General features: G+C 41.3%; 2 protein-coding genes across 5 annotated transcripts in view; one reads left to right on the top strand and one right to left on the bottom strand.

Moving 5' to 3' along the window:
* Nucleotides 1-27489, bottom strand: part of RTN4IP1 (reticulon 4 interacting protein 1) — a 96181-nt gene that overhangs the window by 21007 nt on the left and 47685 nt on the right. Inside the window, exons 1-4 of one of the 4 annotated variants that reach the window (XM_066179473.1) lie at nucleotides 3603-3723; nucleotides 1364-1515; nucleotides 492-560; nucleotides 134-258 (exon numbers count right to left, since the gene is read on the bottom strand). In XM_066179473.1, coding sequence (XP_066035570.1) covers nucleotides 134-258; nucleotides 492-560; nucleotides 1364-1489 — 320 coding nt within the window. In that variant the 5' untranslated portion in view covers nucleotides 1490-1515; nucleotides 3603-3723. Of the gene's footprint in view, nucleotides 1-133; nucleotides 259-491; nucleotides 561-1363; nucleotides 1516-2719; nucleotides 3105-3602; nucleotides 3724-27489 lie in introns of those variants that run through there. The other 3 variants (XM_066179474.1, XM_066179471.1, XM_066179472.1) reach the window with 3 other exon arrangements.
* QRSL1 (glutaminyl-tRNA amidotransferase subunit QRSL1) lies at nucleotides 3220-16725 on the top strand. The gene is made up of 11 exons (XM_066179470.1): nucleotides 3220-3289; nucleotides 3502-3661; nucleotides 4903-5001; nucleotides 5998-6094; nucleotides 7799-7975; nucleotides 10202-10377; nucleotides 10488-10600; nucleotides 12128-12320; nucleotides 12696-12813; nucleotides 15522-15727; nucleotides 16195-16725. Exons 1-11 carry the CDS (start codon nucleotides 3266-3268, stop codon nucleotides 16404-16406), a joined length of 1575 nt encoding a protein of 524 aa, XP_066035567.1. The 5' UTR covers nucleotides 3220-3265; the 3' UTR covers nucleotides 16407-16725.

Below are 27489 nucleotides of genomic sequence, written 5' to 3'. Positions count from 1 at the left end.
ATCATCCTCAGACAGTCGATCTTTATGAATGTGATGCTGTAACAGTTGTTATCACTGCTGGATGTGTCTCAGAAGCAGCTCATGAATATAAAAATGAAGAACTTTAGTTTTAGCACCAGAACTGTTTACTTACCTTTTCCCACTACAATTACTTTGGTTCAGTCCTCCCACTTGTTTAAGCGCAGACCATGCAGTGAGACCAACATACGGTAAGGCAGCAGCTTCTGTGTGACTGAGACACTTTGGCTTAAAAGATACCTGAAATAAAATCATATCTAAGTCACACAGCAGCTCCTATGTGACACTGAAATGTTTGAAAAAGCTTTACTGAATTGCAGATTGCGTATTGCACATTTTCAACCATCTTCAAAACTAGCTGGAGTACAAATCAATCCAAGCACTAAGAAATAAAGTTACTTAGATACTGAAGAAGAAAAATGCCAGTCTTTACAACTTTTGAGGTTTTGTTAGCCACAGTTCTGAAAGTTTACCTCATTTCCACTAGCTACCACGAACTCTGACAGAGTGCCTTGTTTCCATGGGGGAATTGCTGCCCACACCTAAAACCAAACAGAAAACAAACATCCATTTTTGTAGCTTGCACACAATTGTACGTACACAGAAGTTTCTTTCATTAATGCATTTTTTTTCTAATTCACAGAATGCCTTCATTGTATATCAAAAAACAATTTTAGCTTATATTACACAAAAAAAAAATCACAAAACTGGCTAAATGAAGGACAGGAGGGCTATGTAAATAAACTGCACCATTGCATTGTGTACAAGACAATTTTTCACACACCCCCCCGCCCCCAAACTACTCCTATGCCAGAAAAGCCCAGATTAGAGGGATGAGGATGGCGCAGAATCAGGATTTGCTATGCTAAAACTGGTGAAATGTGAAAGCAAGTGGTGTAGGTGAAAGCAAACAGTATCAGTACTTGTGTGGGCACCCATGAAGTGCTTCTTTGGGTTAAGCCAAAGTTCCTACTCCAAGTAACTCAAGAAAAATAAAAACAAATCCCTTCTTGTTAGAATTCTATCTTCAATTAAAAACAAAATGGCACTTTGGTTGTGCACTTATAAACAAACAAATTCCATTCTTGCTACTGCTGAAATGGACCAAAACTAAAACACAGAAGGGAAATTAACTTGCAGGAGTAAGTCTCTGAAAGACCATGTTTTTCAGAGAAAAAATGAAGGGAAGAAAGTATTCTAGGAATTTACTGCCAGATAGGCCTCATTAAAAGGGCAACAGCATTAAAAAAATAATTAAGAGGAGAATGAAAGCTGAACATATCATAGTATACTTTAACTATACATTTTGGCAAAAAAAAAAAAAAGGGGGGATTGGTGGTATCACCTCATCTCCAGGTTTGAAATAAGACACACCCAGTCCACATTCCATAACAACACCAGAGACATCTCGACCAAGGGTTAGAGGAAATTCAGTCTCGCCGGTTTTGAGTTTCAGGGGATCCCGCTTCATATTTAACGCGGTTGCACCATAACCACCTGCAAAACATGGAATCAAACACAACACACCACACTGAGTGTTCATTTATTAATTGTGCCGTTCCAATTAGAGAGCATTGTCTATACATAACATGCCTCATTTCTCTTGTAACTGAAGCATGTAAAAAATCTGCAATATTTCACACTTTTACAATTTTAGAAATAAAGAGCGACTGTAAAAAATACTAAGTCATATCTCCTAAGATGAGTAACCTGGACTTCTATTCAGTAAGCAACAGCAAATGCTGTGAAGTCTCAGAATTACCCATCTATTAACAGTGCTCAGCCTAAAAACAGCCTGCATTTGGACATGTATGCCCATTCAGGTGTTTGGACAAGTCTGCCTAGGAATGCTATTGTGCCAGAAAGTGTCTTAACAGGAATCCTCAGATAGGAAACGTCCCATCACCAAACCCCCAACTATATTCAAAGATTTTTTAAAATTCATTTGTTAGAGACTCAAAACACAGATTACAGCTCTGTCAGCGGGCTTCCTGCAGATATATTTGCTTGTCCTACTGAATCTGATTTGATATGCAAGCACTTCTACACAGGAAGTATAAGGTATTCTACTACCACAACTTCCTTCTTGTGTTTCCAACCCAGAAACTGGGCAAGAAAATCTGATTAAATGTGTCAGATACAAAGACCCGGGCAGTGAAAGAGACATTTCCTAGGCGGGAGGACAGCACGTCCCCAGGTGCCAATTCAGGATGGGCATTGCAATGAGCAACACGGTTTGCCTTAGGTCGCACATGCCGACTGGGCAGCAACTTGGACCTTCAGCCCCATCCTCCTGAAGGAGACGGGAAAATCCAGCATCACCTAGGGAAAATGCTGCTCCTTGGCCGGGCGTCTCTTGGCCAAGAGAGCAGCACCACAATCATTCAATTAAAAGTTCACCCTCGCAACACACACACACACACACACACACACACAGAGTCTTGTCAGTGGCTTTTTGTATCGCTCTCTCCTAAGAACTTGGAAAAAAACTAATTGTATCGTTATCCCTGAGAACCTGAAAGAAGTTTCCAAGAGGCGGCGGCTTTCCACAGGGCTCGGGGAAGCACGTGTGTGGAGACAGCCCTGGACACTCTCGGCAAGTGTCTGCCGGGGCAGGACGGTGCCCCGGCACCGCTCCAGCCCCGGCACAACCCCTGCCAGCCCGGCAGGCCGGCCGCGCCTGCTCGGGCTCGGCACTTACTTCTCATGCTGAGGTCGATGGGGTTCAGGCTGGCAGCGTGAACCTTAATGATGACCTCGTTAGGGAAGTGTATGATGGGGAACACCATGTCCCTGGTGAAGCGCAGCACCTCGTTGCAGCCGTACCGGTCTATGACCCAGCTGGGCATGGCGGTCCGCGCCCGCGGAGAGGCGCGGAGCCCGCGGGCCGGTGCCCGCCCGCTCGCCCAGCGCACCGCCCGCCCGCCCGCCGCTCCCCACGACAGCATGGCCGGGGCAGCCGGGCCTGGCCGGGCCGGGCTGAGCCACGCCACGGGATCGCGATCGGGATAAGGATCGGGATCGGGATCGGGATCGGGATAAAGATCGGGATGGGGCCGGGGCGCTCCCGCGGCCTCCGCGCTCAGCCCCGGCGGCCCCCGCAGCCAATGGGCGGCCGCCTTCTTGGCCGCCCTGCCAATGGTGCCGCGAGGTGTTGCGGCAAGATGGCGGCGCGCAGCCGCTGCGCTGGGAGAGGGCTTCGGGCGGCTCGACGGGCGTGAGGAGGCGGCGACGGGGAGGGAGAGCCATGCTGCGCGCCTCTCTCCGACAGGTGAGCGAGGGCTGTCCGCCTGCCGAGGATGCCGAGGGGCGGGGCGGGTTCGCAAGGTGACCGGGGTTCCCTGGCGTCCCCCGTCCCCGGGGCGGCCCGGGAGAGCGCTTCCCGTGGGCTCCTTCCCTCAGCGGGCATGGCGCTTTCTTCCCGTACTGCCCCGCTGCGGCCTCTGTCACCCGGCTGCCCTGAAAGACGGGCTTCGCTCTCAGGTGTCGGCGGCGTTGAAGGAAGGACGAGTCACTCCCACGGAGCTCTGCCGGCGATGCCTGGCCCTCATCAAAAGCACCAAGTTTCTGAATGCATACATTACCGTAGCGGAAGAGACCGCTTTGAAGCAGGCTGAAGAATCAGAGGAAAGGTATAAAAGAGGTATGTTGGTTTGTAAGTAATGCCGGTCCTTTAAAAGCTGCTGTGGAGGAGCTGTGTTAGACGAAGCACGTTTACTTTTTAAAGGGTGTGTTTTGACTTGTTTGACTGTTGGGGATGAGGCTCACGATAGAGATTTCCGTGGGTGCTCGTGGGTGTGCACTTGGCACTCAGGAGAATATTTAGTCCAAAAATCGGAGGGAAAACCTGGACCAAACGAGGGACTGCAGGTTAAATAGGCTGTGTGCCTCTTGGACGGCACCGCTACTTGGTGTGTCTGCTTCTTTCCCTCAGCAGTTAATTTGGAATGTGTCGCCAGCAGGTACCATGAATAGGCAAATGCGGTGGTCATTCACACGCCTCCAGACTGGGATAGGCAAACAGCTGGCACAACCTGTCGAGTTTTTAATTAAGAAAGTAAATTTAAATAAAGCAGCTTCACTAATTGCAGTTAGTAATTGGAGAACAGAACAGCTGTCCTGTTATCTGCAGCATTTAGTAGACGGCCATCCTCATTTTCCTTTGTGTTTCAAGAAAGGCCAAAAAGGTAATTTTTTTACCTGGTACAGTACATGTATTCCTTCCTAGGTGACACTTGCTGTCCTCTAGCTTAATAAAATTGTCAGCCAGATTGTTTATTTGTTTTTTGGGGGTTTTTTTGGGTTTGTTTTTTTTTTTTTGCGGGGGGGGGGTGGTTTGGTGTTTTTTTCTGAGGTTTTTTTTTGGTTGGTTGGGTTTTTGGGTTTTTTTGGTGTTGTTTGTTGGCTCAGGGTTTTTTCATGGTAGATAATCAATTACTTAGGAAGGATTTTCTCTGCTTCAGTAATTTTTCAGGTCATACCTACTGTGTATGTCAGGTAGGCAGAGTTTATGGCTCCCAGCCTAGTGATGGAGTAGATCTAGCAGCACCTGTGGCTGAAATAAGCACTGTCTGGTCATATTGGAGGAGGTGTGCACTCCTTTGGGGTAGCCAGCCTGGTTGGAAGCAGCTGCCTCTCTGGAGGGCTCAGACATATTCACAGAGCCAGGCCGGGTCTGGTTAGGGCAGAGTGCTCAATGCTTGAGTTGGAGTGGAAGATGGTTCTTGAAAATAGAACAGACAGCCATCAAATGCCAAGTGGAAAGCAATCTGACTTCCAAAAACCACCCAAAGGGACATGTAAAACAAACAGTAATTGAAGAGAACGTTATATGTAGCACACTTTGCTTTAATCTCTGCTGTTTTACAATCATTCCTAATGCAGGTCAGCCACTGGGCATTCTAGATGGAATTCCTATTGCTGTAAAAGACAACTTTAATACAGCTGGCATTGAGACAACATGTGCATCAAATATGCTAAAAGGTACAGTAAAGCTTTTAGAGTAAAATCAGATCTTTTGTTCTTTAGAGGGTTTTTGGAGTGGAGTCTCCCAGAAATCCAAGTATTTTTCAAAAATGAGCTGGAGTCATTTGAGAAAATACGTTTATCCTATTTCACTAGCCAAGTTCTTCTGGTATTACAGATGGATCTTTTTCTAAGCACATTATCTCTTTATTTATATTTGTATGCATTTAACAGCAGTTATAATAAAAATGCGTATACTACAATACAGTGGTTCCAAAATTTGCATTTTCCTTCACGTTGCTTTTAGATCTAGAGGAGAGCAGTCAGTACTGTTCTGCCTAGTGAAATCCAAAGACAGTCCTACTTTGTCGTTGCTCTGTTTATAATTGTTGCCTTAAATAGTTGTTTCATATGGCTGTAGGAGAAGTAGACGTCAGCAATCACAACATACAATCATGTTCTATAATGCTTTTAAGGCCTTTTTTTTTAAATTTCCTAAACTCATTGTTTCTATTAACAAGTCAAGAATGTTTTCAAGGTGCTACAATGTTTTTATAGTAAAAGCAAAAGTAGGAAACATTTCTGTTTTATTCTGCACAAAGTGAAACTTTATATTAATCCTTGTGGAAGATAGCAGAAATAAATTAGCAGACCTCTAATTTGATTGGGTTTTTTAATAGCATAAGAAACAAAATATTACATCACTGTTGTAAAAATTGTTATATTACTTGAGATACTTTTCCTTAAAGCGCATTTTGAGATCTGTTGTGATTGATTGCAATGAGTATTAGGAGTGATGTCCTTGTTCTTGATGGAAGTGGGAGTGGAGAAGCCCCTGTCATCATTCACAAAGTGAATTGGTCACTACCTGAGGTGTCATGTCACTGTCATAGTTCTTATCCTAGGTTATGTAAGGCCTGAGTGGTGATGACAACTTCAAAATGTTTAGGGTAGCTACTTGTAAAAATTATATGCATCTCACCAGTTGCTCTTAATTGTTCTGATTGTTCTCAGGTTATATTTCTCCTTACAATGCTACAGTCGTTCAGAAATTACTGGATCGTGGAGCTGTGCTTTTAGGTAAAACAAACCTAGACGAATTTGCAATGGGGTGAGTGATGTTTATTATTTTTAGTGTGTTGATTTTTGTGTTGATTTTACACAAAATAACATGCACACCATCTGTTCCAATCTGCCTCTAATCCTTAACTCCTGTTTCTGTGAGGTGAGACAATAATGAATACTTACTGGAAGGGTACACAGAGCTGCATGAACTTCTCTCTTGAGTGTTTATAGTGTTGTGTAAATGATACAGACGCTGAGTTTTGTGAACATAGTGTTCAAATGTAGCTGTGCTTGAGAGGCAGAAAGCGGTCCGACTTTTGCAGAAGGCCAAGTGGCCTCCTTGTAGGTTCAATAGTGTGGTAATAGAATTGGTTACAACACAGTTCATTGCTGCCTTTTCCTCTCTCTTTGCTGGTGGCTTTCTGCCCTTAGGTAATTGTTATTGTGCCCCCAGTGGCAGTCACTGCCTCTGCCAGTCAGCCACTGGGGTAATTTATATGGGTGCTCCCTGACTTGCTGCCCGCTGGCTAATCAAGAGCAAGGCTTTTAAGTTGCCTAAGCTAATGTTGGTGACTTTCTGTCAGGAGCATGTTGAAAAATGTTCCTACAAATTGATTCTACCACAAATCAGTGAAGGCAGCCAAGGTGTAGCAGAGGACAGCATTGGGCTGTAAGGGATGGGAGTAACTGCTAGGTTTGGAAGGGAATCTCTGGGACTTTAGTTACCTGTGAAAAACAGTAAATGCTGCATTTTGGTTTTATTATACTTAAACCAAAGTCCAAGGTTTGACTGGAAATTCACATGGATGAGGTGGAAGTGCTTCAACAATATTGCTTTGAATAAAGTAATTTTTTGTGTAAAAAAGCTATTCCTCAGAGGAAGAGCAGGCAAAAAGCTTGGGAAAAACCTGATAATGCAGTATTAGAGCTGGTCTCAGTTCATTAAAGCACAGCATTCTCCTAAAAAGCTTATCCCAATACTTGCATCTCATTCTGGTCTGTGTGTTTGCATGATCTCTTGATCAAGGAGCAGATCCAGCTCTAAAGTAATGATGTCTCAATAAGGTTGGTTTTCAACTGCTGTCAGCTGCCTGTTCTGTCTGATGATTTAGCTGGTAACACTGGCACCTTGCAGTCAGGGCAGTGTGGGGTAGAGGGCCTGAGGAAGAAGAAAACATTCCCTGCCCCTTCTTGTGGGTGGCAGCTCACACTTAGGTGACACAAGCTGACTAAAACCAGTTTCTGAGAAGCCAGTCTGGCATTCTGAACCAGTGAGCTGTGGTCTCTGCAGAGGGCTCCAGGGTGAATAATAGTGTGGCATTTCAGAGAAATGCGTGTTCCTGGCATTGTGGAGTTTTTTCTCCACCTCTAGCCGCATGTTTTTCCTCACAAGTGTGATCTTGCATCAAATGCAGGGCTGGAAAAACAGAATACCTTGGTTTTGAAAAAGATGCTCCTGTACTTCTACATAGCTTAAATCAGTTTTGTGTCTTTGTGACTGTTCATTTCAGTGGCATCAGCAGAGGTTAGAAAGAGGTACCAGTTCTGGTTCTGTGTCAGAAACTGATGAACAGCTATAAATTGTACACTTGTGTGCAATGTTGTAGAAGTTGACTGCATAAGGATTTACGTACACCAGTCTTCTTGAGTTGAAATTGAATTTGCAAGGATGATGAGGAATTGGATTTTAAAAATTACATTGGTGAATACAGTGTGTCACTTCTGTCTGTATTTGTCCTGACTATTTTAGATCTGGGAGTACAGATGGAGTGTTTGGACCAGTCAGAAATCCCTGGAGTTACTCAAAACAGTACAAGGATAAGTCTGTCCCAAAATCCCATTCTGAGGATGAAGAGTCTGACTGGGTAATAACAGGAGGGAGCTCAGGAGGCAGCGCGGCTGCTGTGTCGTCTTTCACATGTTTTGCGTAAGAGGCTTTTACTTTCCCTAAATGTCTTTTCTGGAATGTTTTAATTTTATAATTTTCTCAGAAGCTTGTATGAAATAGGAGGGTTATTGGCACTGGCATGCAAAAATTTATTTCAGCGTCCCCAGGTTATTTGCAGCATATCATGAAGCCAGAAGTAATCCAGGCAGAAATACTTAGATTTACTCATTTCAGGCATTATTCAGTGGTATGACCACTTTTCACTGTGTGAAATGAAATTATGATGGCAGTAAAGGAGTGACAGTTTTACACTTATTCCCACATAATCTCTTAAAAAGAATTACAGGGTTTGTGATACATCCTCTTCTTCACTAATTGTATTACACAAATACACACTGAAAATGTAATTCAGCAAATTAAGATATCCCTTAATTTGTAACAGTATCATAATCTTTCCTCTGCTCTTTTGTTTTTATAGCATAGTTATGTAATAGTACATGAGATTTGGGACCTATAAGCTTTCAAATCCCGTATTTAACAAAAGAGTACAGAGTACTTACTACGTAGATACTTAGATTCTTCCCTCTCTTTAAGTTAGAAGACAGTTTTAGTGTTGGGGCATTTTGTAGGCAAGTGTGTGTTTATGGCTGTTTGGAGGTTTTTTCCTAAAGGAATTTAAACAAGCTGGATTTTTTTTCAGTAGGAATTATTAACTGTATGGAATAGCAGCACACTATTTAGCAAATGAGTTGTCTATACTGTCTTCCCCATCTGACTGTTAAAACTGATCACAAACCTTCACACCTTGCATTTTATGCAATTTTTAGAGCTACGTGTTGGAACACATTTTATAGAAGATTATTTCAGTTGTGCTCTTAATTGGAAGGTGTTTAAAAATGCTCTTTAATTACTTTATCCTTGTTTACCCATAGACTACATTACAAACATCTATTTTGTTGTTAAAATATTCTTGCTAATGTTGATTACAATTTTTTTAAATTGCTTTTTTAAGTGATATATCTCTTCATCTCCTTGCCCTTTACTGGGATGTAACCTATCAACATTTCAATATTGTTGAAACTGAACTCTGTGCAGCCCATTCCCAAGGACTGTTGGTCCTCATCCTGAGCCAGAAAGGGCTGATCCTGAGAGGGTCTGGCACCTTTTCTTGTGTTGCTGGACTCCCATTTTTCACTGCTCAGCACTTTGTCAGATCAGGGAGGTTTTTTTTCCAGCTATTTTATTGCGTATCACCTATTGTATATCCATCCTATTAGTGTCTTTCAAGCACCAGGAATGCTGCCAGTCTTTACATTTTCAATTTGAGATTTGGATGTCCAAAAATGCTATAAAATTGAGGATGTTTTACATCCACACAAAGGCTTTGAAAAAAATTCCACTTCAGGAAAGTCGATTGAATTCGTTCAGCCATTTCAGAAACAAATGGCTATGAGAAAAGTCAAATACTCACTTCAATATAAATGATATCTGTTTCTGAAGTTTAAATTTGTTTTGGCAAAGATTTGAATGAAAACTGCTTTTTCTTTTTAATGCTGCTTGAGTTAAATTTATTAAAAACAAGAGAATAGCATGTTTCATTTCAGTACAAATTTTGAAATAAAAATTTCAGTTTAGAAAGAACAAGATTTCACCTGTGCATAAGAAAAAAGGAATTCAGCATAATAATAATAATAATATACTGTGTTTTAATTGTACCTAAGCTACTGTAAACTGGGAGTTCTGATCATTCTTTGTAGGTTTGGGAACAGGAAAAACACTTTTCCAAAGTATGCCCTCTTATTAGGGGCAAGAAGTGTCGCTCTTCATTTTTAACCTAGAAAATGCTGATTCATGGTACATTGCTTACCCAATAAATAAGGTACCAGTGTTGAAAATTGTTCCTTAAATCACATGAGATGTATCAGTTGGAGTCCACAGCATTGAAACAAACCACAGTATTGGAACAGAGAAGGCAGAAGAAGATATTTGAGGCCATTTTCAGATGGTCTGAATTCTACCTGTCTGCCTCTGCTTTGTGAAGAAAGCTGGACTCTCCTAATGGGAAATTTAGATATTCTAAGAAAAATCAGAGAACAAGTGAAAAATAGACATAGAGAGAAGACTGGAATTTAGGCTGTGTGATTATGACTTCTGATCTGGAAGAATTCACAGAGTTTTAAATCCATGCATCTTAAAGCCACACATTCTTATGATCTGGAAATGTTCTGGGCTATCTTACTAATGATGATCCTTTTGAAACCATAGAGCCTTAGGGTCAGACACAGGAGGATCTACCCGAAACCCTGCTGCTCACTGTGGTGTTGTAGGTTTAAAGCCAACATATGGACTGATCTCTCGCCATGGTCTCATTCCTCTAGTGAACTCCATGGATGTGCCAGGAATCCTCACCAGATGTGTGGATGATGCAGCAGTTTTGTTAGGTATTAATTACTATGTCATACCTCTCTGTTTACAACCATTTCCTCAAAGCAAACTGAATTCTGGCTAACTAATGTACATTTTCCTGGTCTTCACATGTGTCATGTTTCAGGTTCACTTGCTGGACATGATCCTAAGGACTCAACCACAATTCAGGATGGCTTTGAGCCATTTGAACTACCTAATTTGACTGATGTCAGCAAGCTTTCAATAGGAATTCCAAAGGTAACATTTAAATCCTGTTAACAGTTATGGACAAGAAGAACAAATAAGACACAACAAAAAAAAAATACTTGTGTCTTGCCCACCACCTCCCAGTCTCCTGTGATTCGAAACAGTGAAGACAGTAAAAGCAGCTCCTGGAAAAGAACAGGATGTGTGTGCCCTGTTGCCTGTTCAGGCAATTTGGAGTAAGCATACACTAATGCAACACCTAAAACATGTCATTGTGGTGGGAAGCACTGTCAGGAACTTCAGGGGAAATGAGGAGCCTCACTTCTTGGTTTTCTCTGTTGCTCTTTCTTTAGTCCACTCCGTAACCTCAAACAAGTTGCTCTTGGTGCCCTCCCACGCAGTGAGCTTGGTACTGGTTTGTGCAGAGCTTTAAGATATTTGCCTAAATGGCACTGTGTTAGTATAGAGCAGAATTTTAAAGGCAGTTGAGTAGCACAAGGAGCTGCGATTTGCAGAGTTCTAATAAGAACTGAAAGACATCTGTAATTTGGCATCCGATGTATGCAATTCAATCATGTTTGTAACTATAAGAGTACTTAAAATTTAGGAACATGGTTTGGGACTTCAGCCTGTTTTTAATTTAATAAAGGCTCTGCCTTCAAAGAGACAATGTAAGTAACATTTATTAATTGGATTCTCACTATTGGAACCTAAGCTGGAACAGGCATGCCAAAAGTTTTAATTTGGTAAGCAGAGATGCCCACTGATCAATTATTCAGTCTGTGAAATGGAAAAATTACATGCCTAGAAAATTGATCAGCTGCATACTGTTTAAATCTTGATAAATCTAAAATGGTGATATTGGTTAATTTTTCCTATCCTTTGGACATTTTTTTCTACTGCTATGGGTTATTCTAAGTAGATACATGCATACAGTAAACATGGTCACAGCTACTCAGAAATCAGACAGTATTATGACCCTGATATTATGGGTTAGAACTAAAGCAAGTATCTTCAAAAACAGGGAATTTTAATAGAACATCAACAGTTTGGCTGTGAAATAGGAATGTAGGTAATCTAAGTCTTCTTCCAACCCCATGATTGTAGTTCTTCTTTGGTGGGTGGTTTTGGTTCACCAAGGTGTGCCAGTTGCCACTGATTACGCTGTGACCATTTTTTTTCGTCTTTCCTGCTTGCAGCAGCCTTAGTTTTAGGATTTAGACCTGAAGAATTTCTACCTGTGACTGCAGAGGAGTGCAGTACAGTCTTGATAGATAAATAAGGGGATAGCTGGCCAATTACCTTCAGAACAAACTGCTGAAATTCCATGAGCTGTGATACATATGTTGATCCTACTGAGATTAACGTAATACGCTTAAGAAGACTGAATCCTGTTAATTTAATACTCCTTGATTGTATAGGATTTAGTAGATGCAAAAAGCTTTAATAAATGCTTTAAATCATATAGTGGTAAGATAATGGTTTCACTGTATTTTTAGCAAGGAGTGTTTGTGTTTTGGTTGCTATTTGAAGTAAACCAGTGTGTAAAATAACTTCTCCTCTTGTTTTTCCTCTAAGGAGTATGATGCACCAGGGCTGTCTAGTGAAATTCTGGCTCTCTGGTCAAAGGCTGCCGACCTGTTTAGGAATGCAGGTGCTAAAGTGGTTGAAGTGAGCTTACCACACACTCCTTACTCAATTGTCTGCTATCATGTGCTGTGCACAGCAGAAGTGGCATCAAATATGGCCAGGTTTGATGGACTGGAATATGGTAAGGCCTTTGAAAAAACTTTTTTCTCAGACAGTAGAAACGTTGCTGGATGCCATGCAAAAGTGTTAGTTTTCATAGCTTTTCTTTTCGTGGTTGGATGCTTGATGTCATTTTTCCAAGATGGCATATAGTAAAAAACCTTGTGCGGATAAAAATATGTAAATAAATACATAATAACTTTCACTACTAGGGATATCAGTGTCTGGGCTCAAAATCTGGTTTAGTATTTCCATAATAAAACAGGAATATGTTTTGTTGTTTTTCCAGAATAGTAGCATGTCAGACTGCAGCAAACAGTGACCTATTATACTATGATATTATTAGACCTTAAGGATTACAAGAAGCATTAATACCCAGAATGCCTTTTCCTTCCAGGCCATCGTTCTGACATGAAGGATTCCACGGAAAGTATGTATGCTGCAACACGGCGAGAGGGCTTCAATGATGTCGTAAGAGGAAGGATTCTCTCAGGAAACTACTTCTTGTTGAAACAGTAAGCAGAAAATCTTGAAATTCAGCTTTTCTAGGTTAATGAATTTTGAGCAAATGGTGATTAGTCGTTCATCATGACATCAAAAAGGAATTGTCCTTACACTAGTAGCTGTTTGTATTTTTATTATTGCTTTAGCTCTGTAATACCTAGTGAATTGGTAGTAATGAATGAAAAAGTTTTCCCCGAGTCTTATCAGTGAGCCGCTTAAATTAAATAAGTAAAACAACTTAGTGATATTTTTTTCCCCTACCAGGGCTTTATTGGCATCTATTAGTAAAATTAGGCAGAAATCTACCCTATGGTATGACATGAAAATCATACTGAAGTCATTACTGTCCTAGTGTTAGAAGTTCTGTTGCTGTTAATCTCATTAAAACTGCATAGAAAACTGCTGGTACATTGTAGCGAGGTCTTCTAGAGAAAGCCAGAGACAAAGTAATTAAATTAACTGCAGCTCTCTGCCTCAGTGTACAGGGAAAGAGAAGCATTGGCAGAAGTACTGAGCTGAAGTCCTTACAGAAGCCAGGATTTGATCCAGCTCACATAGAGAAGCTGGTGCCTGGATCAATTTTACATTTTTAGTTTTCAGTCCTTATCCAGCAGTCCTAATTTATGTTAGTAAAAGTGCTGTTTTTCTCTGTCTGAATTTGTTCCGATACTAACAAAAATATTAGGCATGTAATCAGTCTTTGTAGTGCACTTGCTTTGAAAGAGCTCTGTCAGCAAGAGTATTCATCAGATGTGACTTCTAATTGCTCTCAGAGACAGGAATGTTGTCAGTCAGTCTGTAACAACCAGCTTTTATGGAATGCCGGTATTCCTGCCAAGTGTGCTCCCTCTGCTTACAACTGTCCAGATCAGCTTTCCTAAGGCTGCTTCAAAATTCATGTAGTTAACCCTTCTGTGAAGGAGTACACAATTAGCTTCCACCGGGATGGAACGGGAGAGTTGTGTTCCTGTTCCACAGTAAATTACTCTTGAAGAACAGAGCGCAGGGTTCAGAAAGCATTCTTAAAGTAAGTAGTAGAGAAAACCCATCTGTGTCTCCTGGAAATGTTGCCTTTTGCAGCTTATTTTTATTTTGCTTTTCAAAGTTTCAAAATGACTAGGTGATTGTTCAGGAAGTTATGTTTAACATCTTTAGAGACAACGTGGACAAGGGGATCGAGTCCTCCCTCGGCAAGTTTACAGACAGCTCCAGTTTGAGTGGGAGTGTTGATCTGCAGGAGGGAAGGCTCTGCAGAGGGGTCTGGACAGGCTGGATCAATGGGCTGAGGCCAATTGTATGAGGTTCTAAAAGGCCGGGTCCTGCCATTGGGTCACAGCAACCCCAGGCAGCACCAGAGGCTGGGGCAGAGTGCCTGGAAAGCTGCCCAGGGGAAAAGAACCTGGTGGTGCTGATGAACAGAACATGAGCCAGCTGTGCCCAGGTGGCCAAGAAGGTCAGTGGAGCATTGGAACAGGCTGTCAGGGGAAGTGGTGAACTCCCCATCCCTGAAGATATTTAAAAGATATGTAGATGTGGCTCTTAGAGACTTTCTGAAGTTAACAGCTAGGTTGATTTCCAAAGTGAATGTAGGAAAAGATCTAATTCCCATTATATAATTTACTAACTTGAATCTGCTGTTAATTGATCGTAACCATTTTCATCGCTGTTTTTCAGAATCTTAAATCTTTAGATTACTCTAACAAAGTGGGGTTTAGGCAGCTGCAGTTGTTTTATCTGTAAACACTCTGGCATGTAGCAGTTGGTAATACACCACTCCATTTTTCTTTCACTTCACTTTTTTCTTTTCCCAAATGGCTGAGGGTTTAGATGACAGCTCCTTTCGAAACTGAACTTCTCTGAATTTGAGATTCCATATTTACTGTTCTGCATATGAAGTTAAAAGGAACAACGGACATAAAGTTGACTAATGTGGTTTTGCGTCAGAGCTGTGTAAAGACAGAAATCCATAGACCACATGTTTACGTGAGAGGGGAAAAAATGTGTAAAGATAAGGTCTTTATAGTACTCTACAGAGAAGTATCCTACAACCACATGCATAGTTTTAAATCCATTTGGAGTTCTGCATAGATGATGGGACTTTTTTATATGCTTTAAATATCTTGCTGGATTGAATCCTAAATGGTTAATTCCTGTTTTTCAGACCTGTGTAGTTCTGTATTTTCTAGACTTTGCTGTGCTGCCCAACAGGGAAATTAGGTTAAATACCATCTTTTCACCCAGAGGGTGGTTGAGCACTGGAACAGGCTCCCCAGATCAGTGGTCATAGTACCAAGCCATTCTGAGTTGTGCTCTCAGGCACGTTGTGTGGTTCTTGGGGTGTCCTGCACAGGGCCAGGAGTTGGGCTCTATTTGATGGGTCCCTTCCAACTCAGCATTTTCCATGGTTCTGTGAAATTCAATACACACTTCAGTTTCCATATGGTCATAAAAGTGTTGTTTTGATTTTTAGTTAATTATTGTAAAGTAGGGTTTTGTTTTCCCTTCACTTTTCTTCAACTGTATACTCTCATATCTTCCTTTTCTGACAGCTCCTCTGCTATGAGAGCATAAACATATGCGTGGTGACTAAACTTCCAGTGTGAGTCAAAATTTTATCCAAAAGGGTTACTGGGCCTGTCTTTTCCACAATAACTAAGAAATAAAGTTTTGTATTTTGGGAATTAAAGTGTCAGGCCTTTATGTCCCTATTCCTTTCTAGGAACTATGAGAAGTACTTTGTTAAGGCACAGAAAGTGAGACGTCTCATTGCCAATGACTTTGTGAAGGTTTTCAAGAGCGGTGTTGATGTTTTACTCACTCCCACCACTCTGAAAGATGCAGCACCATACACGGAATTCATCCAAGAAGACAACAGGACCCGCAGCGCTCAAGATGACATCCTGACACAGGCTGCAAACATGGCTGGTGAGTAGGGTCAGGAACTCAGCTATGTTTTCCCCTGCCTAGTCATTTTAAATGTCCGGTCCCTTTAGGTATTTCACCTTCTCTCTAGAATCAAAATATTTCACCCCCATGTTGTAAGTCTTACAGGGGTAACTAAGGATAGTTTATTAAATGCTTGAAAATGTAAGACCAGATTTTAAAATCGGGCACCTTGGCGCTGAGTGTGAGCTGCAGGTAAGATGAATCTGTTCCAGAGACAGAAATCTCTTTTTAAGGAGTGCTGACTATCTTTTTCGGAGGATGCTGACTTCTTAAATCCGTCTAATTAATTTCTTGTGATCATCTAGCATTCAGTTCATTGAGTCAAATTATTTTAGCTGGTCTTTTTTCTGTATGTAGTTTTTTTTTCTGGTTATCTTAGAATTGATACAAAAATTACTCTAAGGTTTAATAGTGAGTCTTTGCATTGTGTGTTTTTTTTCTTTCAGGACTGCCAGCTGTAAGTGTTCCTACAGCTCTTTCGGAGAGAGGCTTGCCAGTTGGGCTTCAGTTCATTGGACGTTCATTCCAGGAGAAGCAGCTTCTCACTGTAGCCAAATGGTTTGAAAAACAAGTCCAATTCCCAGTGATTCAACTAGAAGAAGTAAAGAGGCATGACAGTGGTGTCTTTCAGCATCAGAAATCTGCTTCTTTTTCATAGCCCGGGACTTGCTAGTCAGAGCAAGAAAGCTGTGGGGATGGTCAAGAAATGAATTGCTGCAGTTAATTGTCTTTTGCAGAAGTAATAATCTGTTTTAAGAAGACCTTATGCAGTAGTGCATGATGGAACCAGGACAGCTTGTTACAGTGTAATTAAGGCAAAGTGAGTCATTAAGTAAACATTACCATGTTATTAAGAGCCATTTCTTACTGATACTAAAAACACCAAGTTGAAATTGCATATGGTATGCCTGTGAAGCTGATTTTTTAATCCCCGGAGGGTATGTAAGGTATCTGACCAATTAAAGAACCGACCTGAACTTTTGTGTGAAAACTTCGTGGTTGCCAAAGGGCTTGGTTTCCTTCTGGAGTGTAGACTTTTGTAATGACATCAACCAGACAAGCTCTGTTGGAGCAAAGGTATCAAGGATCTGTTCACCAAGAGTTAAATACAAAAGGAAACAAGGGAATAACATAGAACCACAGAATCCTTTAGATTGGAAAAGGCTTTTAAGATCATCGTGTCCAACCAGCACTACGAAGTTTACCAGTCAGTCATATCCCTAATGCCACATCTACACATTTGTTATGTGATGCTTATTAAGGTCATTGTCAGAAAGCTAAATCACACCTGCATTTAGATCCCTGTTTTATCAAAATTCAAGATGTGGAAGTGTTACTTCATTTTAAAAACTAAAAATATTCCCTAGTTCTAGCTAACTTGTGCAGGAGGTGAAAATAACCTCTGGGTTTAGAAATAATGCAGATTACTCTGGTTATATTCATGTAAGAATGATGAATTACGGGTATCTTCTGGGGAACGATGGGTAGTGGTAGTACTTGAGTAGTTATTTTCTTTTTCCTTCGTGATGGTCATTATAATCAACACCTAAATACTTAGAGACCTTATTCAGTGTGACTCCCTGTAGGAATAATGCCTTCTGTTCCTTCATGGACAGTCATTCAACACAATAGTAATTCAAACTGAATTTCCAAGCCATCATCTTGTAGACTTACTAAACAATTATTAACCTGTTTGAAAAGGCTTTTAACCTGTTTGAAATGTTGCAGTTTCCATTTCCTGATTGTTAAAAATGTGAAGGATGAAGTTTGTAGAAGTTTTGCATCAGAGTCAGTCATAGTCCACAGCATGCAGAGATGTAAAAGGTGTAGAGGGAGGGAAATTACTGTGGTGGAATCTCCTATGGAAACATAAAGAATCTTCCTGAATTACATCTTGTCATATACTGTATTGTCACCCATATAAAAAAGAAAAACCTTGTTTCTAAAAATCGCAGATGAATTAATGAATTTTCCACATTCCAAAGTGAGCATTTTCAATACCTTTCCCACTCAATAAAAATGGTACACAACTAAAAACCCCACATTTAAAAAGCTAAATTATATTTTTAAATACTAAAAATCAAGGTACAGCCTATTTGCAGCCTCACTCTAACTTTTTCCATAGAACAGTCTTCAGGGAAATGGCTTTTATTAGTGGGTGATGGTGAATTGAGAATCCAAATAAAGTATTTTCACTAATGTCTTGTTCAGTAATTTGGGTGTGCTGTAATCATGCAGGTATGTCTTACAGCAGCTTGCTGACCAGAGCTCTCAGTGAGGTTATCCAAATTGCTGTACCTGGATATATACTTACAATAGCTGCTCTTTGATGTGCACATCCCAAACCCAGACCTACCACTTGCTGTTTCTGAAAGTAATGGTCAGTGTCTTTGGCCCAGAGTCTGAGATAAAATCCTGGCTGTGGAGAGCATTCCTGGAGAGACATGAAGCACCTTGGAGTGTTGCAGAAGAGAACAAGCTGAGATCTGTGCTTTCCCTTGGAAACTAATTCTGGACTGACTTCTGACCTACCGGAAGATCATTGCTTATGCTTGGCAATCTTTCTCTTAAAATGTCCTTGATGTAAAGAGAGATCTGATGGGAAAATTGGATCAAGGCACACTTCCTTGGAGTTTCCCAAGCAGTTAGAGGAGGGGTAGGTGGAGGTTCCCTGTATCTGCATTGCCTTTTTTTTGAAGTGAGGCTCCAGTTCCAGTCTGCAGAACCCTCTAAAGGAGCATTCAGAAGATCACAGCGATGACTGACTCAGGTCCTTCAGACTTTCAGCTGCTGGCAGATTCCTGAACATAGAGTGACTGTGTGGGGAAGGAAATACACAGTAGGGGAGGTACCAGCCAACCAACCAGGCACCCATTCTGCATTTATAACTGTTGTTAGCAGTTGAATTAACAATTGTAGAGACTTAAAAAACAAATTCCTGGTTAGACACTTAAATTTCTGGGCTATCAGATTCACAGCAGCCCCAGAAAGGTTTCTATCCTCTTCCCACTTCTAGCTGGTTTGCATTTTTGGGGACCATATGCCTATATTTTCTTTCCGCCCTACCCTTTCTAAAGCTGGAATTTCACCAAACCAGAGGTAAGAACTTAGGAACCAGTTTGGTCAGGTTTCTGGAGGATGTAAGTGAGAGTTCCTTACACTTCAGGAGGATAGCCTTCTGCTGTCTTTATATTAGAAAAACTGGTGGTTGACTCTGGAACCCTCAGCAGTTCCCACCCCAGCCTACCTATAGGTAGTGTGGTTGTGAGCAGAGCTTTGTGCAGCTGCTCCCAGTGCCAAGTCACGGCTCCAGAGCTACAAGCAGAAAAATTGCTATGCCAGATAATTAGACTCTCATAACCACTTGTTACAGAAGCACAGGAATTCCAAGGAGCAGGAAGGTCTGGAGGTAAAAAAAAAAAAAAAAAAAAGAAAATAAAAAAGAATAACTCAAAACCCTGCCTATGCAGACATTTTGTACAGCTGTCTTGAAAAGCAATTCCCTGAAATAATAGAGTTGGAAGTTTCATGGCATTGCAGCACGGTCACAGTGGGAGGTAGGTGTAACCTTAGCACACATTGAGCCCAGATAATTCCAGTGTTTCCTTGAAGAAACAAAAGCTAGAGCTTTAGCATACAAGCAATCTGGGTTTGGGTGCAAACTGTTTTTTCTTCAAGTAATGAGAACCTGTAGGACATTGTATAGTGGAAAAGCTTTTTTTGAGATGAAAATTGTTAAGTTTTGCAAAAGATGTTTTTAAATACAATTGCCATCTGATATTGCACTTTATGCAACTTCCACATATGAGTTTTTCCCTCACCCTTTCTAAGAACACTCAGAGAAATTCAAGGCAATTTAACCTGAGTGCTGCTCCTTCTCTGTTCCTCCGTTTCTAGTTTTCTGGTATCGTGCACTTAAATAGTAATTACAAATTCATTGTAACTTCCAAAGTGCCAGTCATTTCTCTGTGAGTTTATGATTCACGCAGGAACTAATCTGTGGAAAGCTGCAGTAGGGGAAAAGGGGAATTCCTACCTGGGGAATCCCACACAACTCCCCCTCAGCTCTGCCCCCCCAGAATACTGAGAGTAGTACCACTGCATACAGATGGGCAGCTGTAAAGGGAGAAAGAGGTGTGCACAGCATGTCTAAAAATCTCAGCTAGAGTTAGATGGCAGTCGTACTTCATGTTAAATTGATGCCCACAATGCCACCAGAGAGAGCACAGAAAAAAGCAAAAAAGCCAGAGGAGCAAAAAAGATTTATCTAAGTTTGTTATTTTTTCCGTCTGTCTGTCAAATAAAAAAAGAAGATATCCAGTTACAGGAATGTTAGAGAGAGGCAACAAATGAAAAACACAATCTTCTTAATTAGCTCACCACACCTTCAATTGACTAATGTCCAGGTGCAATTAAGCAATTCCAGGCTAGCCTTTCTTTGTAGGCAGAAGAAAGGGTTTTTTCCCACCCAGCAGAGGCATCCTCATGTACTTGCTGTTGAACAGCAGTAGAAGGTGTCTTTAGCTCAGGGGTGTAGGGCATTCAGGGAAAGCAGCAGGAACGCAGCCAGGGCACTTTGCCATGTCCTGTGCCATTTTACAGCCTGGGCTATGGTCCGATACCCACACAGTAAGGGTGAAAGTGCTGTAGGGTCACAAGCCAAGTCTGCGGCACAATATGTGATGAAATGGACTTCAAAGAGCTGGAAATTTCATCTTTTTCAGCTGAAGAGACTGTTTTTGTATGTCACTGCGTGTGACAGCCAGTGGTAAAAGGATTTGTGTGTCCTGGCTTGCTGCACTGAGAGTGATACACGGTGCACAGGGTACTGCCATGTGTGCTAGTTCAGACACCTCTGGCGCAACGGGCCTAGAGGCCTCTTTCAGGATCCCCAGGGGCATTTTGGTGGAGAAGAAAGGGCAGAGGACAGACTGTCTGAAAGGCTGCTGCAGGAGGGTGTGAAATAAGGGAGCAGAGGCAGTAGATGGTCAGTACTGCCTGACAGCAACTGGGCACCTGCCTGCATTGTAGCATGACCTGGGACAACTGCTGGGTTGCAGGTGCTAGCACCACTCTCAAAGAGGAGACCAGCTCCTGCACTGCAGTGTATGGAGGAAAAGCAGTAGGCACTTGGTTGTGCCACCCAGGAGCTTTTACAGCTTGGGAAGTGACACTGAGAAGCACAGAAACATTGTCTAGGCAAGCTGAGAAACATTAGGAGGTAGAAAGTACACAAGAGAGGGGAAGGATTAAGTGTCATAAAAGCTGATAACTCATTGAAGTGGCCAGTCTTGGGAGAAGATGATTGAAGAGATAAAGAACATGGGGATGAGGAAGCATACATAATCTCAGAATATTCTGAGTTGGAAAGGACCCACAAAGCTTATCAGAAGTATTCTGGTGAAGGAGGGGCCCTGACTTCATGTTACTAAGTTGAAATCTTCAAAGGTGGGTACCTTCTGTAAATTGTACCTCTCTGAACAGAGAGGCAGCTTGATTTAGTCCAAGACGAGAGCATTTAAGACTTGCATTCACCAGCTTTTAGTGCTAAGGTAAGTGCTACTCAGGTACATAGAATGTCTGACACAGGCACACAAAATACATGTTTAACAAAGACCAAAACATGTTATTAACAATGTACTTCAGGAAGGCTAGGAACACACTTGCAAAAGGGACCATGTGGGCTTGATTTCTCTACTTAGATAACAACTTCATAGTCATCTCCATTATTAAAATCTAACAAGTATTTTTGGTTTCTTTCTCCTATTAATATTCAAGAACCTTTTGTTTAGAAACTTGAATCATAGCCAAGCCACACACACCTATTTACTTAAGGCAATATTGGGGTTTTTGTTTAAACATGCCTTCTCACTTGATGTGTTTAATTTGTTCTTGTATTTATAGACCACAGTTACATTCTTCCTTAGCCTTTATTCTGCTAGAACAGTTTATTCCTGTATATTAGAGTGCCCTGTGCTAATCCCTGTAGCCATTCACTGCACCTGCCCCAGCTGAATCTATGTCTTCCAACACAGGTGACAAGTATTGTAAAGGTAATTCCAGGTGCAGGTTTATGAACACAACAGCATCTATATTTCCCTGCTACTCCTGAAAAATTCTTCTCCAGAACACTCTGGAATCACGCTAGTCCTTTACTCAGCCACAATACACCATAACATAGCTCAGAGCCAATTTATGATTAACCAGTGCACTTAGGGCTTGCTCTGCCTCTGTTGCTTTCAGTGGACAACCATTTCCCAAATGAGCTGGGAGCTCATTATTAAGCCTCTAGATTCATGACCTTGCACTCCTTCTCATCACTCCTTTTCAGATTATCAAAGTTTTCCAGTTTTTCCTGTAAGCGTCCAACTCTCCACTGTTTTGACAGTATTTCCCAGCTTCATGTCATCAGAAACAAAGAATGTGTCCTTCAAATAACTTTCCTTATCAGCATAACTTTACCCTCATTGCAATCATTTCCAAGCCACTGCTGCCGATGGACTTAGAGGACAATAAAATCCAGCTTCTCCTGTGTGGCCTCTGTATGTCTCACCTGTGCCCTGATGAATTGTGTAGATGAAATCACCTACTGACAAAGCTAGATACAGGCTGAGGAGCTGCAGCCTTTCTTAACAAAAACTCGGGGTTACAGCCCTCACTCTATTCCATGACTGGCTTGCTTTGAAGGCTAAAATCACATAGAGCCCCGTTGCAATAAACACTGTGCATGGGTATCAAGAAAAGAACTTGCCCCTGAAAAGAGCTTGCATCTATTATGCATCTATCCGAAACCCCCAACAAAAAAGCCACCCCAGGATAATGAGCTATTGTATCCACAGCACTGGAAACATAAGAGCCTGAATGATCTACTCTCAATTGTGGACAATGGAAACACGCTGAATCACTAAAACTGAACCTTCAATAGGCAAAATGCAGCCTTGTCACTAAGACAAACTGCTAATAGCAACAATGAGGCTTGGAACAGCTTGTATGGAGCCAAAGTGGCTCTCATACTTCATCTGAAGTTCATCCAAAGTTGAATGGGGAGGTCTCCAGATGGTCACTGCAACTGGGGTTGGAAGGAGGGGCCATTACATTACTTTCTTGTTAATACACAAAGTGTAGGATTTTGTTTAGTGGTGAAAATTAATACTTACCCCCAGAGGAGTGGATAGGATAACCCACAAAGGAAAATGGCATCACATACACAGGGAAGATGATACTACTTTAAAAGGATATTGTAGTCATATAACTTTGTCAGAACAGCCGAGGGAAAAGCACAATTGTGTCACAAAGTTTCTGCTCTGCTTTTTTTCATGCAGCATGTAAAACTATGTAATTTCTTTTGTAGAAGTAAACAACATACTTCACAGTACTTAAACAGACAAGCAACAAAATTGTCAATTGCAGCCCCAGTCAGAAATGTGACAGGCAGAGGGACGTCCACATTGTTGAACTGAGCTGTAAGCTATGCTTCATCCCAGGTCTTCTTCCATTTAGGGTTGTGTTTGTGTCTGCCCCCTGTGCTTCGCAACCACGCTGATGATGTGGACTTTGCCAATACAGCTTGGCTCAGGGAGAGCACAAAATACCTCAAAAGGCCCTTCAGAAAGAAGCATCTCTGAGCCAATCTGCCCACTCCCATGGACACTAGCTTGCCTACTTGCAGACAAGTGGAGGTGGGAAGCTGCTGGACTCCACCTGCTTGGTTACACAAGTCAGAGAAGATATTTAGGAGGAAAAGCTGTCCCTGAGAGGATGGCCCAGTACACCAGGGAAAAGGCTGTCTTTGGGGATATCTGTGGGCAGACCTGATACCTCTCAGAAGTGTTGGCTTCCAAGGACTCAGGGAGAATTTGTGTTTCTTCATTCCCCATCCCACTCTTGAGTCTTAAATCAAACGCAAGGTTCTCAGAGCACCATAGCAGCATGCCCATGGAGAGTGTGAGGAACTTACAAAAACCCCAAGGGCTGTGTGAAACACTGACTGTGCGATCAGAAAGATTACATATCCCAAAGCTTGTCATGGAGAACATTCCTAAACATGATCAGGGTAGAACAAAAAACCCAGCTCTGCTCGTGCCTCTTTGATTTGGGACTTAAAGCATCCATCTGACAGAATCACTTACAAAGCCAAAAAAACATTCACTCTGTGCTGTAGCCAACAGTGCTACACATCTTTGCCACAAGACCATCTCACCTGAGGGCAGCCCAGCAGGACCACAAAACATCCTGCCAAGAGAGACTCCCTCACTCCCTCAAGAGCAAGCAAAGAGGCTGTCCTGATCTTCAGCCAAAGGGAGAGATTACACCTCCTGGTATCTCCCTTGGGGGAGGAACTCGGTGAAACACACTACTCTTAAAGGAAATTACTCCTTTTTTTGTCCCCAAAATATATACTGAGACATTGCAGGTGCCAAGTGTATTTCTGCCACACAGCATGTTTTTCTCTAAAATCAAATTCGCATTTTGGAATACATGCCATGGGAGGGAAGAATGGTGGTGAGGAATTTGTAGTATGTCTTAAAACTTGAGGGGAAACAAATGGAATACCAAAGGAGGAAATAGTTTTTGGAAGCAAGTCAACAAAATATTCTAATGCATTTGCTCTTCAAACACAGTTACATTTACAAACAACCTGATAAAGGGGAGGTGTTGCTCCAGTTCCATTGCCTCAGCAAGAATGAATTGGAGCACAGAAGGATAAGGACTAGATCTAACATACTTTGAACCTGGTGAAAAACAGACTTCAGATGAACCTGCACTGAACCAGCAACATAACTGAAAATAAAGAAGATAATTATTTCCCTTTCTTCTTTAAAAGTGAGACCCTAAGATAAGCTATGGCAGAGAGGAACCATTGCTTTTCTCTGTGCAACCTTAGCACTTTTCCTGTAGAACATTTCTGACTCCTGCTCTTCATCGCCACTTCATTTGTTCCATTCAAACCTAAGATTTCACAATGAATTTGGCCAATAAATATGGAATTCATCGACAGACCTGAGATGGTGGAGAAAACCTTTCAGAACTCATTCTGCTTGGTGTAAATGGGCTGGTCATGCTGTTCTTGAGAAGAGCCATCAGTGAATGTAGTAACGGGTACTCTTTCCTATAGACTTGTCCGAAATTTTCTTCTCCTGGCATTCTTTGCTCTGAAAGAACAGACATTTCCTAAACCACTGGCTCTGGCTCTCGTGAGCAAACTCACTAAACAAACATCACATTTCCATGTGGTCTAGTATTACCAGAGTGAGTGTGCTATTGAACTAACACCATTTTAGATCACTCTTCTATCTTATTAAATACATGAGAATTTAGCTCATCTCATCTCTCTCCAGTTCTTACAGCCAGAAATTGCTGTCATTGCCTTAAGTATCAGCACAATGTATGGGTGGGGGACAAGAAGACTAAATACCACTTAATTATTCTATTGACCTATTCAATTTTTAAGTCTTTTTTTCTAGGACCTGCTGCAAGCACTAACCTTTTTCTATAATTACCACTGAAGAACATTGGCAGGAAACAGTTCTGAAAAATTATGAACTCTCCAAAGATGAGACCTGAAAATAAGTTTCATTATTCGTGAATAGCCCTTGGAGAGATCTGTTTCTACAAGGCTAACATTGTCAAGTCCCTACCCATATGCCACTTTAAAAACATCTGATATATTTTCTATTTTCAATATATTAGTGTTTACTGATAGCTGGGAAGGTCTGGTTTTCTCTGCTTAACTGAGGAAGACCAGCTGCACAGGGACACCAAAGACATAATTTTCAAACTGATTCTTTTCAGAAGTGACTTAGCTCTCTGCTCATGTCACTACTTCAAAAAGCTTGGTAAGGCCTCAGAGTGGAGATTGCCTTTCAGAAGTTTGATGAACCATTACAAGGAAAAGGCCAGTACTCAGACACTGTGCTTGAAGTAAATAATTTTTATTACTATCCTGCTGGAGGAGACTTTACTTATGTTAGCATGCTGTACTACTTTTGTACCACTCCCAATTTCTACACAAGTGTCAAATACCATCCAAGAAAAAAAAAATCACTCTACAACTCTAAATATACAGTGGCAACATTATAATGTATATCACCCACCTCTTAAAACAACATTACAAACCTCTCAAGTATGATAGGAAAATGCTTTCCATTAATCTGTTGACACTCATATTGTTTCCAAATTGTTATCAGTCCAGTCCCCCATCAAGCTTTCTGCTATTTTTCCTGTGACTAAGATCCAACAGACTCATGGTTAGGAGTGCCCACTGAAATCCTAACGGCTCTGAGCTGTAGTTTCCTCCCCTCCTTCCTCAGGAGGGGCTTCCCTGGTGGCCACAACAACATTCACCCCAACAGCCTCTCAGTCTGCTACGTTTCCTGGAGGGAAGCTACACATTTTCAAGCGTTTAGCTGCAATTTAGCTACCTCCCAATTTATTATCAGAGGGGAAGATACATGGTCAAATGAAATAGCGATGATGTCTCTGCTTTGTATCTATAAATATCTCTAAGTCCTTTCTGTGCTATTGGTGACAAAGATTTCGTTTTGCCAACAGCACCAGCAGGTGACCAGGAGCACAGCTGGGCTGAGGAGAGGAGGTGGATTTTTATTCTTAGGAAAGCCTAAGACTTAAGTGTTTAATATCTTACCTTATTCCACGTAATTAGTATCTTATCCTATGGAAAGAGGTGTATCAACTTTTCTAGCTAGAAATTTGTGCCCTGTATTTGTAACTCTCAGCTTCCCCATTCCTGTTTTATATTCACAGAGAGGAGGGCTATTGTTTTAACAGTTCCCTTTCAGCCAGGATGTTGTTGTTTTTCTTGAAACGAATGTACCCTTATTAGGCAGCCTGGAAAATATTCTTAGACATTTTACAGTTACAATTTACATTTTCCCCCCAAATGACTTAGCTCAGAATTGTTTTCCACTTTGTGAAATTGTATCAGCTAAAACTACTAATTTGCATTTTGTTTTCCTTGAACAAACATAATCGAGTTATGAACATTTTTGAATGAACATTTGTTATCAGTATTTATTGTACCACTTATTTTTACTACTGTGCTTCCTCTCCTCTGCTGAGGCAAAATCTGCAGTTTTCTTGATATCTGAAGCAATCATTTTAAAGAAACAAAATTAAGAATGTTATTTAGTGATTCTGAAGATGTTTCAGTGCTGGCAGCATGAGGTTGCCAGCATATGGCATTTGGATTAATGTTTCCCACAAAACCCACAATTTTCCTTTTCCTCCTATAAATTATAGATAGTAACTGAAAGAGTCAGTCACCTGTTCCTCATAAAAAGTAGGGGGGTTTTGTCTCACAAACTCCTACTCCCTCTTGCACTTTTCACAATGGAAAATCAGTCCATGAGATAATTTCTTTGTTATTTGTCACTAATAAAATATTCATATACTTTTGTTATTTTTGGTCGTAGTGTGCAATTTCTTATCCCTTCCTGTCCACTAAACCTTTCTTAAGAGATTTTTACCTGTGATTTAAAGATTTCAGTCACCAGAAAATTCCCATCAAGCAATGGCAGCTCTATTGATTTACATTCATAAATGAGAAATTCCAGTTTCTCTGTTTATCATCTAGAACCCTCACATTGGCTCAAGCAGCTAAATTATTTCCCATCACGTCCTTGAGCATGTAAGTTAGTTTTATCCACCATGGCATTGCCTGGAATTAAATGGGTGCTCATTTGTTTCCGGGCAGTCCCTTTCTCACAGAGGTAGAAGCTGCA

The sequence above is a fragment of the Chamaea fasciata genome, unplaced genomic scaffold, assembly GCF_029207755.1.
Source record: "Chamaea fasciata isolate MVZ Bird 193981 ecotype frontalis unplaced genomic scaffold, bChaFas1.0.hap1 SCAF_3, whole genome shotgun sequence".
In the NCBI taxonomy this organism is placed as follows: domain Eukaryota; kingdom Metazoa; phylum Chordata; class Aves; order Passeriformes; family Sylviidae; genus Chamaea; species Chamaea fasciata.
The sequence above is the reverse complement of the archived record's forward strand: the minus strand, read 5'-3'. Positions and strand labels throughout refer to the sequence as shown.